General features: G+C 39.8%; 1 protein-coding gene across 1 annotated transcript; it reads right to left on the reverse strand.

Annotated features, from left to right (window-relative positions):
- Positions 1-2,130: 2,130 nt before the first annotated feature.
- Positions 2,131-16,014, reverse strand: SLU7 (SLU7 homolog, splicing factor). Its single transcript, XM_079771637.1, has 16 exons — positions 15,895-16,014; positions 13,833-14,018; positions 13,052-13,205; positions 12,631-12,711; positions 12,164-12,328; positions 11,202-11,270; positions 9,156-9,203; positions 8,809-8,940; positions 8,460-8,557; positions 8,053-8,120; positions 7,795-7,934; positions 6,797-6,958; positions 5,393-5,497; positions 5,162-5,233; positions 4,931-5,047; positions 2,131-3,935 (listed from the first exon to the last, which is right to left on the reverse strand). The coding sequence occupies exons 2-16, from the start codon at positions 14,000-14,002 to the stop codon at positions 3,756-3,758; spliced, it is 1,761 nt and encodes a 586-aa protein (XP_079627763.1). The 5' UTR covers positions 14,003-14,018; positions 15,895-16,014; the 3' UTR covers positions 2,131-3,755.
- Between the last annotated feature and the right edge of the window lie 479 nt (positions 16,015-16,493).

The raw sequence follows: 16,493 nt of genomic DNA on the forward strand, positions 1-16,493 counted from the left end.
GTTGTGGGCTTGACCCCCAGTGGGAGGCGTGCAGGAGGCAGCCAATCAATGATTCTCTCTCATCATTGATGTTTCTGTCTCTCTCTCCCTCTCCATTCCTCTCTGAAAAAAAAAAAAAAAAGAAAGAAAGAAACCCAGTCCTAGCCGGTTTGGCTCAGTGGGTAGAATGGGGTTGCCAGCTCCATCCCAAGGGGGTGAGGGGGTGCAGGAGGCAGCCTATGATCAATGATTCTCTCTCATCATTGTTGTTTCTATCTCTCCTTCTTCCTTCCTCTCTAAAATCAATAAAAATATATTTAAAAAACCCACAGACCCAATTATAGCCCTCTTTCTTATCTGGTATTTTTATCCAGAATTCTTCAGGAAATGACATTTCATTTTTTGGATAGTCACTTTTGTCAGAAGCATCCCACAAGGCTGGGGACTAGCAAGTGCTCAAGAGTGTGGGGCAGATGCATCCTATTCAGGTGTTGAGGGTGAACTTGGCTAAGACTGAGGGCCTGCTCAACGTTTCTGTTAACGGAAGAAATTGCCAAAGACAGAATTCCTGGCCATGGAACCAGGGGCTTAAATACTAGAGAAGTGTTGGCTTTAGAGTCAGAGATACCTGGCTTCATGTCCTGGGGCTGACACTTTTAACTGTTAGGCCCTGAGCAAATGACTTGGATTCATTAAGCAGGTTTTTTTTTTTTGTTTGTTAATCCTTACCCAGGATATCCATTGATTTTAGATAGAATGGAAGGGAGGGAGGGAAACATTGGCGTGAGAAAGACACCTTGATTGGTTGCCTCCTGCATGCATCGGGATGGGCTTGGGATTGAACCTGCAACCTCAGGTACATGGCCTTAACTAGGAACAAATCCATGACCCTTCAGTGTGTATGTATGTGTGTGTGTGGGAGGGGGTGACACTTTAACCAAGGAGCTACACCAGCCAGGGCTCCATGCAGTTCTTTTGAGGAGAAGTTATATGTGAAAATTACAGCACAAGTTCCAGCACTCAAAAAGCAGCTATCAAAAAGTAGCTATCCTATCTAATAAAAGAGTAATATGCAAACTGACTGCCACTCCAACACACAAGATGGCCACCCCCATGTGGACACAGATGGCTGCCACAAGATGGCTGGCAGAGGGCAGTTGTGGGTGATCAGGCCAGCAGGGGAGGACAGTTGGGGGGGATCAGGTCTAAAGGGGAGGGCAGTTGGGGGGGACCAGGCCTGCAGGGGAGGGCATTTGGGGGGGGACCAGGCCTGCAGGGGAGGACAGTTGGGGGGGGGGGGATCAGGCCTGCAGGGGAGGGCATTTGGGGGGGGACCAGGCCTGCAGGGGAGGACAGTTGGGGGGGACCAGGCCTGCAGGGGAGGGCAATTGGGTGGGACCAGACCTGAAGAGGAGGGCTGTTGGGGCGACCAGGCCTGCAGGGGAGGGCAGTTGGAGGCGACCAGGCTGGCAAGGGAGGGTAGTTAGGGGTTATCGGGCCAGCAGGGGAGGGCAGTTGGGGGCAACCAGGCCTGCAGGGGAGGACAGTTAGGGGCGACCAGGCTGGCAGGGGAGGGCAGTTGGGGGTGACCAGGCCAACAGGGGAGGGCAGTTAGGGGCAATTGGGCCGGCAGGGGAGCAGTTAGGCGTCGATCAGGCTGGCAGGGGAGTGCTTAGGGGGTGATCAGGCTGGCAGGCAGAAGCGATTAGGGGCAATCAGGCAGGCAGGCAGGCAAGCGGTTGGGAGCCAGCAGTCCTGGATTTTGAGAGGGTTCCCAGATTGGAGAGGGTGCAGGCTGGGTTGAGGGACACACACCCCCTGTGCACAAATTTCGTGCACCGGGCCTCTAGTTTTTGATAAAATCAAAACACATTCTCTTGAGTAATATTTTGGGTATTACCTTTTTTTCCAAATTGAAACAGAAATAAGACATGATTTCAGGTATTACAGAATTCTTCCTAAAATCAGAGTAAATTAGGCTTCAGAGAAGAGGGTACAGAGGCCCAGAAAGGATAGGTGACACATTTTTTTGAGTGAAGGAACCCTGAGAATTTGATTCAAACTCACATAAGCTAACACAGGCTTCCTTGGAGTCCTATCAGCAACCACTTTTCTACCAAATATTTGAAATAATGCTACAAACCATTCATAGTTAAGTATTCTCAATTATAAATCTTTATTAACAGAAGATAAATAAGATAAAAATAAACACCAATCTCAGATTTATGCTGAACTATCCTACATTAAAGTAGGAATATGAAAACATAAACTTTTGACATTCTTAAAGTGGCTAAGAATTAGATCTATTTGCATTGCTATTTTAATTTCATACCAGCCTGAATCTAGATACCATGCAGATATCCATAGTACTTGACAACTCAGTTACTCTCCCACCAGAATTATTTCTAAGATGCTAACTTAATGCAGTAGCAGATTTTGGTAGCTCAGAGAATCCAATGAGCTGTTAAAAGTCAATATTCTCATGTCTAAGGTTTTAACTAGTTTTTTTTTCACAGACCCTGTTCTCCCTGTATTTTCACAATGTTCTTAGAAGAGGCTTGAGGATCATGGCATTCACAGTTGCGAGTAGCCCTACAAGCTATTCTTATAATTCTTTGAAGAAACTGTCAACTTTAGGTTTTGCTTTTGCAAATTTTACAAAGTGACACCTGCTGGCTACAAAGATTAGGTACAAGGAAATTCTATATTCTTTTAAAATCAAATTTAGTATTCATGTTTGTTACATAAAATCAATCACAATTAAAACAAAAAAATAGTATCACAAACAATATCCTCTATGATAAAGGATTTCTGTGTCTAAACACTTATATCCAAAACTAGAGGCCCGGTGCACAAGATTTGTGCACTGGGGGGAATGAGGGGTATTCCTCAGCCTGGCCTGCGCCCTCTCGCAGTCCGGGACCCCTCAAGGGATGTCTGTCTGATCGGGCCTAAGCTGGCAGTCAGACATCCCTCTCGCAGTATGGGACCCCTCACTCCTTACAGCCTGTCTGCAGCAGAAGCTGGAGAAGCTCCTGTCACCACCGCTGCACTCGCCAGCTGTGAGCCCGGCTTCTGGCTGAGCAGCACTCCCCCTGTGGGAGTGCACTGACCACCAGGGAGCAGCTCTTGCATTGAGTGTGGGTCAGTGCGCATCATAGCGACCGGTCATTCCACTGTTCGGTTGATTTACATATTACGCTTTTATTATATAGGATGGTAAGAGACCTATCACTGATTGGTCAACTCTGACTCAAGAATGACAAAACAACTATTTTTCCATTCACAGGCTAACGCGTTTAGTTCTGGGTGTAAGACACAAGAAAATATTTAAAAAAATAAAAATTTTATAAATGAGTGAAAAACAGAATTATTACCAAAGAGGATAAAACATTAGAAGGCAAAAAACAAATGACTATAAAATAACAATTACAGTTATTAATTAAAAAAAAATGAAGCCCTAGTTTTGAGAAAAAGTAATTAATCTACCGTTCAAATGCCAAGCAATTGAGCAAGCCAGCCAGGGCCTCTTTCCATAGCACTAATATAAAATTGGAAATAAAAATCTTAATCTGCTCTTAATGTACCTCCTCTTTATTTTTCTTCTATTCCTTCAGCATGGAAAGGAATGAATTTACTATTAGACTTGTGGAAGCTTTATTAAAGTCAGGCAGCAAGATGAGCAGACACTGACTTTTCCATCTACAATCATTGGCAAGAAGCTGAAAATTATGTATCACCTGTGTGTATCATGAATGTCCATCTGCAACTAGTTACTACTGTCCAAGGAAAGAGGCCATGGGGTCATCCGGCCTCTGTCGCTTCATTCTATAGGCCTCCATTTCCTCCTCGGTGGGTTCCCGGGTTTCATATAGGATATTGTAAGGCCGCTTCCTCTCATCAACCTGCATGAGCTCCTTGACATGAAGAAGGCGGGCCTCCTCTGCATTCAGTGCCTGCAGGGAGAGGGAAAACATGAGTGCCATGGCTCTACATCAGTTCTCTTTTGTTCCAAAGTGGCAGAAAACCCAAAGACTCCACTGAATATGAACTGCTACATCAAAAACCTAGATTACCTGAAAGAGCTTGGGAGTCAGCCCTTCTTCTATCAAGCTGCAACTAATCACTATTTGGCTCATATGATTATTTTCATAGAGCCTCAACCATTCTACAGTATTTTCAATCTTAAAGAATTTTTACTTAAGATGATTGGGGCGGGGGGAGGGGGGAGTGGTGATGGAAGGAGACTTGACTTGGGGTGGTAAAAACACAATACAATATACAGATAATGTATTATAGTATTGTACACTTGAAACCTATATAATGTTATTAACCGACGTCACCTCAATAAATTCAATAAAAAAGAGTGAACCCTAAGGTGAACTAGATAGATGTTGGGTGATTATGATGCATCAATATAGTTTCATCAATTTTAACAATGTACTACTCTGGTGTGGGATGTTAACAATATGGGAGGCTATAAATGTGATATTATAGGAAACAGCTATACCTTTTGCTCAATTTACTTGGATCTAAAGTTGCTCTAGTAAAATAAAAGGTTAATTAAAAAAAAAAGAATTTTTACTTAATAGCCAAAATTGAATGATGTTCATTTTACTGAAAGCCCACAAATGATGCTTCTGGTGAAGAATGCAACTCTGACTTTTCCCAAGGAGTTGATGAAACTTACAGGTTATAGAGCTACAAGGCAATTCTTTCTGGGAAACATGTTAGTAACTCTAAAATTACAAGGCACATTTTTTCCCCCTGTGCTTTAGTGATATTTGTCAAATATTCCAAGAAGCAGGCAATACGGAGACACACAAAATCTTCCTTCACGTTCTAGACCTGATACAAGGTGACATGAGCAAATCACCCAGAAGAGGAGCTCATTTCTTCATCTTTAATGGAATTCTGGTGTCACTTTTACTATTTAGACTTCACAAAGTACCTTTTTCAGTTTTTCCTGCTTCTTTTCTTCATCATCACTATCTGAGCTGCTCTTTCGATGCTTCTTCTTCTTCTTCTTTTTCTTCTTTTTATCCTCTTTTAGTTTTTCCTGATGTATCTGACAGGGAGGATTAAAAGATAGTGTTTTTAATGCAAAAACAAAGCTCTAGTGCAAGTTTTATAGTCCTCCCTCAGGGATTTAAAAACTCAGGACAAATGATGATAGACTTACCTCCATGAGGGTTTGAGGTTTTTTCACGGATTCTTCTCCAGTTATATCATTTACAATACATTCCTCTGAATTCTGTGGGAAAATACATGTAATTGGACTTGAGTATCATAGTTATGAATCATGTAAGAAAAAGTTGAAATTTGAAGCATGAGGATATATATGTTTCACAAAGATGTGACTTAGGAGATTTGGTTGTTTTACAATTGTAAGAACTAGAGGACAATTACTTACAACAATCTCCTTCCCAGCTTCTCCAGTGCAATAGGAATACTTGACAAAAGAGTGACAGCATTTGTATCCCCATCGGCCTTCTTTCCAGTAAGATCCCCAGATATGCTGCAAAGAGAGAGAGAGATGTTACTTAAAATGGAACCTGAACTAGGGACTCTCACATAAGGTTGATAGAAGTGTAAAATACAGTCCCTTTAAAGGTAATTTGGAAGGAAAATTATATGGATTCCAGGGCTAGCTAACAAGCAAAGGCTGGCCAGTCCTCAAGTGTGAGAAGCAGGCATTACAGTACAGTGCTCTTATATCCTATTCTTAAAACGTATTAGAAAAATTGGATATATGACTTCTCCTGAAAATTTAAGGACTAGGATATTCTGGACCCACATTCCTGCTTGGAAAGAATTGGCTGTTGTTGAACAGTGAATGCTCCCATTAGACAGGGTTTGTGCTCTCTACTTTGTACAATGTGCCTGGCTCACTTCACTTATGTATGTTTACCAGCCTGGCTCCTCAGGCAGTTAAACTTTTAACCCCTAACTTAGAGAGCCAACTGCAGCTTGGGCGTTTCAAGAGCACAGCAAGTGACCTTATGTGCTTTATGAAGTGATGTAATATGAAGAATTATGAATCACCTATGAAATGTCCTTGTCAAAATATTTAACATATCTAATTAAGCCTTTAAGTCTGAATTCCTATTTATAGGAAATACAGGAAATAGAGGAAAAGTTATAATATCACTAGAAACCAGTCAAGTACTGAATATGAGACAGTTTACAAGATAACTGGCCTGATCTGTTAAAGAATCACTGCTATGAAAAAGGAAAGATACGCTCTGAAAGAAAGAGACATAACAACCAAAATAAATTTCGATTGGATTCTGACTAAAACAAAACAAAACTCCCAAGAGCTATTTAAAGGCATTTTGGAATATATTTTTAAAAATGTGAGTAAGGCCAAGAGATTAGATGATATTAAAGAGCTAATGTCAATTTTATGAATTGGTTATGTAGCTACAAAAAAGAATCTCCTTAATTTTAAGAGCTACATAATATTGTGTTTATGGGTGAACTGTCATGGTATCTGTAATTTCCAAATGTTTCAGTAAAAAAAATACACACACACACATACACACACACATTTTAGTATGTGTGCATGCACACACACCTAGACAAAGCATGTATATGGCAACATGGAAAAAAATTCTGAATCTAGGGGGTGGGCATATGGGTGAATAGAAGAGTATTCTTTTACAGTTTTCCTATTTTTTGGAAAAAAAATCATGAACTTAAAATGTAAAAAAAAAGAAAAGCACAGCAATGATTCGATAATGAAGTCATAATATAAAAATACAATCCAGAGCATAAGGCTAACAAGGACACAAAATGGTTCTGGCTTAACACACACCGTGTGATTGTGGATCTTCACATCCTCCTCATATTTGGAGCAGGCGACAGCCCGCTCCTGTCCTTTAATGACTGTCCCATGTCTTGAGTACTCCACATAGTCTTCTGTCTGAGCTAAAAGCAATTCAGCTGGAGGAGCATCCAAATGTTCTTGGCCACCATACTAAAAAAATTGAACATTGTTAAATACATTTTACAATAAAGATTTGCATTCAACTCTCTACTGATGGGTTTATTTCTAATCAATAAGATTAAAGAAGCATTCTTTATAAGCCCTGTTATACAAAATACAGTGAAAAAAAATGCTACCAAATTTTCATAGGCAAATACAAAATGTCTCAGTTGCTATTTATCTGTTGAATGTGGCTATACATTCCTCTTATCCTGTACACATGCCCATTTGCCACATGACTTTGCTACTCCTTCCCTGAAGAGACAGTCTGTTTCTCCATTCCTTGAAACTGGGCTTGGCCACATTACTTGTGACCTATGGAAAACTGACAAATGTGATGCATGCAAAGGCCTGGAAATCACTCATGAACTGGGGCATACCTTTTTTGTTACTAGTCTCTGGTATCCAGAGAATGCCATGGAAAGAAGCTGGACTAGCCTTCTAGAGGAGCCCAGGTGGGGCAGAGATGAGCTCCCTTAGGACAACCTGCCTGCTAACTGCTGGAGATCAGAGTCAGGCCATCCTAGACCATCCAGCCTCACATGAGCAGGCCCAGACCAGGAGATCCAGCTGATACACAGATTCATGAACAAAAAAGAAATGTGCATTTTTAAGTTACTAAGTCTTGAGGTGGTTTGTTTTGCTACCAAAACTCAGGGACACAGCTATACTGATACTATTTGCCAAATGATTAAGTCAATGGAAAGACAGTACTATTCCTGATGGATTAAAAGGGACTCTCTTTGGATTGTATTTCAAATGTAGATCAAGTGCTTATTTACTGGTCATTTATCTTTAAGAAACTTTAACATTTTGGTCAAAATTACCTTTTCCAGGATGCTTTCTTTCTGCTGTTCTTTGAAGTCTTCTTTTTTGACCTTGAAGGACTTATACAAGAGCTCTAGTTTGGTAGGATCGGCCTGCAGATGCACTTCAGATCCCTTGTCATAGGCTTCCCATGCAAACACTAGGGAAATTAAAAACATCTTAATAAGTTGTCAGCTATATAATATAGTGTTTTTAAAATGCCCCCAAATTTCTTATGGGCTGATATAAAATGCCTTGACAAAGGAGCAAATACTTACACTGTGTCTGAGCCATTGAAATGGTATCACCTGTGTATCTAACAAAGTTATCTCCCGCATAGCTCACTCTGTAAAAATTGGAAAAAAAAATTGTTTCAGAGATTGATTTAAGGAAAGTTAACTCTTTTCTGATCTAATCATAGATAATGTTCATTTTAATTCAGATTATTATCTTGATATCTGTGCTTTTTTTGGGTGTTTTGAGTGGTTTTTAGAAATTTATTTTTGAAAGTATTACAGATGTCCCCTTTGTTTTGTTGTTTTTTCCCCATTGACCCCCCCCCCCTGCACCCGCCCCTCCCAAGCCTTTATCACACTACTGTCTGTGTCCATGGGCTATGCATATATTCCCCGGTTAATACCACCCCCCCACCCCCCATAATTTGTACATTTTACTCAATACTTACTCATCTGGATTCTTTCCTGCATTGGCATAGGGATTTTCTCTCATTGCTCTAGTTTTGGGATCATAGTAAGCAGAATTTGGATCTAAATTCCGCAAATACTAGAATAAAAAAAGTTTGAAGGCTGCATTAATGTTTATTCCCAAAACTAACATTTTCTGTAGTTGATCACAATCAATTATTTATGGGAATGCATTCTGGGGCACAGATGAAGAGAAAAAAACAGAATGATGCCTAATTTTGGAATGACTGACTATATTACCCATATACTGCCCAGATATGAGACACATAGGTAAAATTTAGGCTGGGAAGACAAATATTTGAATGTGTACATTAAGTTGGCCAGGCTTACTTTTGCAATATCTTCTCGAATCCTGAGATTCCGAACAGTAATCCGTCTCTTAGAGTCAAAGTTCTGTCCAGGCATGTCAATATCATCTGCATATTTATCTTCATCCTCATCCTCACTATTATGATCTTTTTCCTGAAAGAGGGAGAGGAAAAAAAAATAGTAAGAAAAAAAGAATAGCATTTAGTTGTTTTCCTTTCATTTCCCTTTAACCATACCCTTATTCACTTGTGTTCTTTAAGGCTATTATTCATTCTATGTTAATATAATTAGTAATGATGGTATTATTATATTAGCCATCAGAAATGGAAACATTTAACGTATACCCAGATAGTGCAAATATTCATTACCATTTGAGAATTTGGTTCCTCTTCTCCCCATTGGTGTTTTGGAGAATTCTGCATATGATAGAAGGAAAAAAATTTTTTTTATTCTACTAAACGTATTGATTATTTAACACTTTAAAAACATAATATAACAAATCTAACTGAACAAATTCTCATATTTCTCACTTATAATGAGCACGTAAGTTCTTAATACAGGTATGTCCCTGTGAATAGTTTATCTTATTAGAAGCCAGAACATTTCTAGAGAATATTTATTGATATCTATAATAATAAAAGTGTAATATGCTAATTAGACCAGATGTCCTTCTTTCCGTCCTTCCTTCCAGACAAAGCTGCAGCGGGCAGAGGCCCAGGCAGAGGCGGCAGTGGCGGGTGGGGGCGGGCAGGGGCCATGGCAGAGGCCCCCAGCCACAGTGGGCAGAGGCTGCCGCAGAGGGACTACTGGGGGTTGCGGTGGCGGCAGCGGGCAGGGCCGAGGCCCTTGCACAAATTTCGTGCATCGGGCCTGTAGTAAAATTTTAATCACACAAAGGAAAAAGAAAGATTAAAATGAACAATGTACCCAATAAATATTCATTTCATATGTTAATCTTAGACATACCATTTTCGTTATACCTCACTAGTTCTACCAAGTCCAAAAATAAAATGTTATTAGGATCATGTTATAAGTATCTTTAGAGCCCAAAGAGCCTCTAAAAAATTCAGGCCATGAAGAAATCTACTAAAGTAACACCATATTGTGATTTAAGGAGAGTATGAAATTTTTGTTATAGACATACTTTCTTCATTAACAATTTGTTCAGGTGTTCTAACTCCACAGAACACCTATAGCAAAGTAGTCAGTATTTCATCATGTTCATTTAAAATAATTCAAAGGTAAAAAGAATACCTTATAGCATTAGTAGGGGAGCATAGAAGTGTATATGGGCCCCAGCTGGGTAGCTCAGTTGGTTAGAGCATTGTCCTGATATGCCAAGGTTGTGGGTTAGATCCCCAGTCGGGGCACATACAACAATCAACCAATAAATGCATAAATAAGTGAAACAACAAATTGATGTTTCTCTTTTCTCTCTAAAACCAATTAATAAAAAAGAGTAAAAAAAAAAAAAAAAAAGAAATCCTCTATAATAAAAAAAGCGTAACATGCTAATTAGACCGGACTTTTTCCCGGACGACCTTATGGACGAAGCTGGGGCTGCAAGGGAAGCCTGGGTCCCAGGTGCCTGCTGGCAGCTGGAGGGAATCCTGGGTCCCGGGCGCCTGCCAGCAGCTGCAAGGAAGCCCAGGTCCCAGGTGCCAGAGGGAAGCTGGTGCTGGCAGCCAGGGGGAAGGAAGGCCTACTCTTGCACGAATTTCATGCATTGGGCCTCTAGTATATAATTAAAGGCTAGTATGCAAATTGTCCCCTTGACCAGGGGCCGAGGCCAGCTGGCCAACCTCCCGTGTTCCCTCTCCCCCCTAACCCCCAGGCTGGCCGGATCCCACCCGTGCACAAATTCGTGTACCGGGCCTCTAGTGTGTGTGTGTGTGTGTGTGTGTGTGTGTGTGTGTGTGTGTATTACTATATATATTTATCATATAGCCTTTCTGAATGGAAGCTAAGTGATAGGTCATCACAATTTTAAATAAACATATTAACTGCATCAACAATTACACTTTTAGGAATTTATCATAAATAAATAATATGTCAATTACATAAAGAGTTATATACAAGAATGTGATTTGCAGTATTAAATATAATTTTTTTTTTAATCCTCACCAGAGGATATGTCTAGAGAGAGGGAGGGAAGTAGGGAAGCAGAGAGAGACACATCGATGTAAGAGGGACACATCAATTGTTGTCCTCCTGCAACCGCCCTGGCCGGGGGCCTGGGATCAAACCTACAACCTAGGTACATGCCCTTGAATAGGAATCTAACCTGAAACCCTTTGGTGTGAGTGCTGACACTCTAACCACTGAGAAACACCGGCCAGGACTAAATTAAATATTTATTTCAATTTTCTTTGTTACTAAGCTCTGAAATTTTATTGATCATTTTTATTACTTACAGCCTGTTCCACTAACTTTCCTGAGGCCAATTCTTCTTGGAGTTTCTGGGCTTTCAGTGTTCGTTTTGCCTGACCAAAAAAAGAAAACAAACAAAACATTTGCAATTTACTTACAACATTCAAATGAACATTTTATTTTTGTAATATAATTAAAGGGAGGAAGTTTATTGTTTTCAGAAAAGCTCAGTGGACAAGGTCATCCCTGAGATTTCCCGGAGCTCTAGACATATGGTCCTCTAAGGAATAGGAGTTACAAACTCCTGTTTGAAGCAGGCATGAATGGAAACTGAGCCAGACAGCACCTGTGGTAAACTGCAGAGCAAGCCCTATCCAAAAGGGGCAGTTGCCACCTGACTCCAGATGACTGACTCTTGTCAGGCAGGCCCAGTATTTCCATATATTTCACTGCTCAAGAAAAGATTAAATTCTGCTTATGGAAATCCCATGATTCTTAAATGTTAACTCCCCCTTAGAAAAATAAAAAGGCAGTGTGACTATGGATTTTAAAGAATGAGGATGAGTAGGTGAAAACATAACAGAAGAAAATTAAAGTTTAGTTAAAGAAAAATTCAATTTTCTGAAACAGGTTATCTTAGTTCCCACTCTACCACCCTCTAAATGCTCTGAGACAATTGTAAAATAGGCCTTGGGTAAGATACAGTCTGGGAACCAATTTAATAAACTCAAAAAGCCAAAAGCTTGGACACTAATCTGTTCTCATGTTTCCAGTATTTTTTTAAAACGTAAGTCAGGGAGTAAAGGACAACACAAGAATCAAATAAAAAGAAATTGCTACTAAATGGGGCCAGTACACTGTTTATGTTCACTATTCAATTAAGCTTACATAAAAATGCCTCCATTTTTAAAGTGCTTGAAGGCTTGAAAAATAGAGTAGCTAAATTAGTGGTAGAGTAAAACGTTCATTCTTTAAGGATACTAGGAAAACAGGGAATTTTGCTCACCAGATCAACTTTGGCATATTCTTCTACAATTTTCATGTGTTCTTCTGGATTGTAGCCATTCCACCGATCCCTCTTCCCATCATAGTCAAACATCAGCTGAGGCTGGACATGTTCGTCTGGAGCTATGTTAGTTCCTGTAAATTTTGCTCCAACTCGCCTAGGTCTCTGGAAAACAGAGTAAGATTACACCTTTCCCTAAGTACCTGTAGCCCAGAGGAAAATTTCCTATAATTTTTATAGAGCAGGTATGAACATACCATGGAACTTTATGGTCTATTTCTTAAATTACCAGTTAAGTCTTCCAGCAGAAAAACTTGATAATGTTGAACTATGTCACTCAAATTAATTTTTATTTAACTGGTAGCTAAGTTTAGATAATTTTAGAAAAATAGAATCAAGCTCTCTGATAAGGAATCAAGAAAGAAAGACCTGACAACAGTTTCCAAAATTCTCAAAAGTGAATTTACCTCAAAGCAGTCTTTCTTTTTGTGCGTCATGGCCCCACAATTTTCACACGCTCCTTTGCGGTACTTAGTAGTTATGGAGTTCTATAAATGAATGTAAAGAAAAACAAAGGAAATGTTTCATTTATCTGAATAAGTTAGAAATAACACTGGCTCTCATTATACTGTCTAGTGAAATGATTTATTTATTAGGAGGATAACCAGTTAGAGTCTCCTACACTTTTATAAACGAGAAAGTTTAAGGACTTCAGCAATATAAAATTTATAAAATAAAATATAGATGCTAATGTCATATGTGTGAATTTTAATACCAGATGAAAGGTTATATAATCTATTTCTATTTTATACAGGATTGTATTAAAGGCTGTTATATTAAGTTCTTAATCTCCATTTCTACAGGGATACATACAGGTTGCCTACATACCTCTTTTACACCCCTCTTATACCATTCTACAGATGAGCTGAACTGCTTCTGTTTTTCTGGTTGTGGTCTCTGGTGCTTTAAAGTAGGTCTTTTTGATGGATCAATATACCATGGCACTGAAGAAATATACTGAGGAATATGAGGGTTGATGTCCCTGTAATAAAATAAAAGTTTTTTTTTTTTTAAAAAAAGAATAAAGTGTGAAAATAATTGATATTACAAATTACTAAAGGTACCCTATACAGAATCTAAGAATAGAGATATTGCAGTGGGGGTGGGGAGGTGGGAGTGGGGTGGGGGAAGGATACACTTGATATTTCTATAATTTAAATAATTAAATTCGAGTAAAAAGTTTCCCACAAAGAAATTAAGAACAGTGATATAACTGAAGGAAAAAGAGAGATGTATTTTAGTGAGAAAAATCTTGTATCAGAGAAAGAAGTAAACTAGTAATACCTTAGAGTTGATTAAAATAATGGGTTAGGTATATTAGACATGTGTAGGTACCAGCCAGAAAAACTCAAAAAATACAAAGATTTATAATTAGTCACTTTTGTATAGTGGGACAGGGAGTGGGGAGGGTTGAAAGGGACTATAGCCGTTCATTATAAGTCCTTCAATATTACCTGATTACTACACCTTACACATGAGTTTGATAAAAATAAATAAAACAAACATGACGTAAATGGTAAAGATAGCTTCCTGCCAAAGGATGAGGAATTGAGAAAGTTAGACATGAATTTGAGTTGTGAATGAAAAGATCATACAAAAAATTACTTACTTTCCTTCTTCATCAACTTCTGCAGGAGCATTACCCAGTTTTCGCTGTTCTTCTAGCTCTTTCTTCTTTCTCCAGTCTTCTCTGGTCATCTTCTTTGGTTCCTCCAAACTCATTTCTTTGGACCCTGCCACGGGGGCAGCATTAACTGTGTCCACAGCTGCAGCCGCCATCGTTATCCGGCCTCCTCTTTGAAAGGGAAGAAATCTATGTTAGTATAAACTAGGCCTTCATGAGTTCATCAGCGAAACTATCAAAAGCACATCTTAATAACACATACTGTGAGTTATAAATAATGTTTCATATATTCTTATTCTTTCATAGTATTTTTAAGGGCAGGTTTTCTTTCCCCTAAATAAAAGTCTCTACTGTTGTAGTTACTCCCTCAATTCTGATTTACAAATGGAGAGACATACACACAGATTTAAAATTTCCTAAGACTCTCTCATATATATTCCTGAATTCCTTTCTACGTAAATGTTAAACTTTTCCACCACATAAACTCTTAAACGCAGTCTGATCTTTGTTACCCTTAAAGACTGAAAGTCTTAAGAGTTATCTAGCACGGCCGGCATGGCTCAGTGGTTGAGTGTGGACCTATGAACCAGGAGGTCATGGTTCAATTTCAGCTCAGGGCATGTTCCTGGGTTTCAGGCTCCATCCCCAGTGTGGGGCCTGTGGGAGGCAGCCAATCAATGACTCTCTCATCATTGATGTTTCTCTCTCTCTTCTTCTCCATTCCTCTCTGAAATCAATAAAAAAAATATATTTTAAAAAAGAGTTATCTATATTTATTACCTCTGTTTCATCATCTACTTCCCTCCTCAACCACTCTAGTTTAGCTTCCAACCCTTACCACTCTGAAGAGTTACTACTAAGTTACCAGTGGACATTCTTTTCAGTTCTGTTCCCTTTCTCTTTGATATATTCTTATCCCTTGGCTCATGGCACACTATACTCTTCTGGTTTTTCTTGGCTCTTGCTGCTTCTTCTATACTCTTGCTGCTTCTCCTGGCTCCTTTGCAGGGTTATCCATTCCTGCCTAGTTATTTAATTTTGGATTCTGCAAGTCCTAAAGCCTCTTTCATCACTGTGAACTCCACTAGTGGAAAAGCGCATCTATTTCCAAGGCTTTAGTAGCTACATTCCACCGTTGGTTCCAATTTATTTCTCTACTCTAGCCCTTTTATCTGAGCTTCAGATACATATATTCCAATTGCTTACTTCACAGCATCTCCACGTAGAGGTCTAGAGACGCATAAACTCAACACATCTTAATTCAAATTCATGATCTTCTCTATGAAAGCTAGTCTCCTTCCAGTTTCCTCTCTTAATAAAAAACACCACCATTCATCCCTTTACTTGTTCCAGCTAATCCCCATACCTATTTCATTATTAAAATTTTTTTCGCCTTCTACATATCATTCATATTCATCTAATTGTCAATACTACCACGTAGTGTTACTACTTTTTCCTTCTACATGTCATTTTAAATATTCCAGTAGCCACATTAAGACAATAGAAGGAAACGGGTAAAATTACTTTTGCAATATTTTATTTAACCCCATATATCCCGTATGTCATTTTACCATAAGAAAAAAAGAAACTGTCTTTAAAATCTGATATGGATGTCACATTTAGACTAGCCACATTTCTAGTGCTTAAGAGCCACAAGCAGCTAATGACTATTATACTGGGCAGTGCAGCTCCAATGACATTAATTTTTATTTTAAAAACCACTAAAGACACCGTCCTGGTCTGACTGGGCACAGAACCACGTCTAAGGCTTCATTTTTGGCCCGCGTTCCCTGTTCCCTCTTCAACCTGATATTCATCAGCCCCTTGAGGATATATCTTAAGAATTAGAAGTTTCCGGCCCATTTTCCGGGGTTCTCCTAGCTTCACCTTCCTCTTCTTGTACCCGTCTCCGCGCCCTCCCGCCCCATTACCCCCTACCATCCCCGCGCCCGCCCGTCCCACTCCCCCGCACCGTCCCGCTCCCGCTCCCCCTTCCGCTCGCCTCCTCACCCTCCCCACCACCCAAGTTCTCAAAATAATTCCTCACCAAGTCCTGTCGCAGCGGACCCCCAAACCACTGGACAGAAACAAAGCCAATACGTCAATGTTTACTTCCGGTTCTCAGCACTTCCCAGAAGCCACCGCGGGACACATGCGCAGTAACAACTCTTTGGGTTTCAGATTCCCGAGACGTTGGTCTCGCGAGACTCGAATTTTGCTAATCTTCCCACTCCCTCGAGTCAGTAGTCCACACTGTGGTGATATTTTTTCAAAGCCCTAATTTGTTCATATCACGTCCCATCATCCAAGCTTAAAACCCTCCAATGCAACATCGTCCCAAAGAAACATCATGCCAGCCCTAGATGTCATTTTAAACATCCCAGTAGCCACAATAAGACAATAGAAACCAGTAAGATTACTTTTCAGTATTTTATTTAACTCAATATATCCAGCATTTCATTTCGCCGTTAGAAAAAAAAAAGTCTTTAAAATCTGACATAATAGCATACAATTTTTACTTTAAAAACCACTGAAGACAGCCCTAGCTGGTTTGGCTAAATGGATAGAGCGTCGGCCTGCGGACTAAAGGGTCCCAGGTTCCATTCCAGCCACATACCTGGGTTGCAGGCTCGATCCCCAGTAGGG

This window comes from Cnephaeus nilssonii (genome assembly GCF_951640355.1).
Source record: "Cnephaeus nilssonii genome assembly, chromosome: 5".
NCBI classification, from domain to species: Eukaryota; Metazoa; Chordata; class Mammalia; order Chiroptera; family Vespertilionidae; genus Cnephaeus; species Cnephaeus nilssonii.

Bases quoted from the DNA above. Each gene is read 5' to 3' on its own strand.
- SLU7 (XM_079771637.1), bottom strand. From the start codon at position 14,002: ATGGCGGCTGCAGCTGTGGACACAGTTAATGCTGCCCCCGTGGCAGGG. The intron at 11,271-12,163 runs GTGAGCAAAATT...TTTTTTGGTCAG, and splicing joins AATATGCCAAAGTTGATCTG to GCAAAACGAACACTGAAAGC. The intron at 5,048-5,161 runs GTAAGTCTATCA...CCTCCCTGTCAG, and splicing joins AACCTCAAACCCTCATGGAG to ATACATCAGGAAAAACTAAA.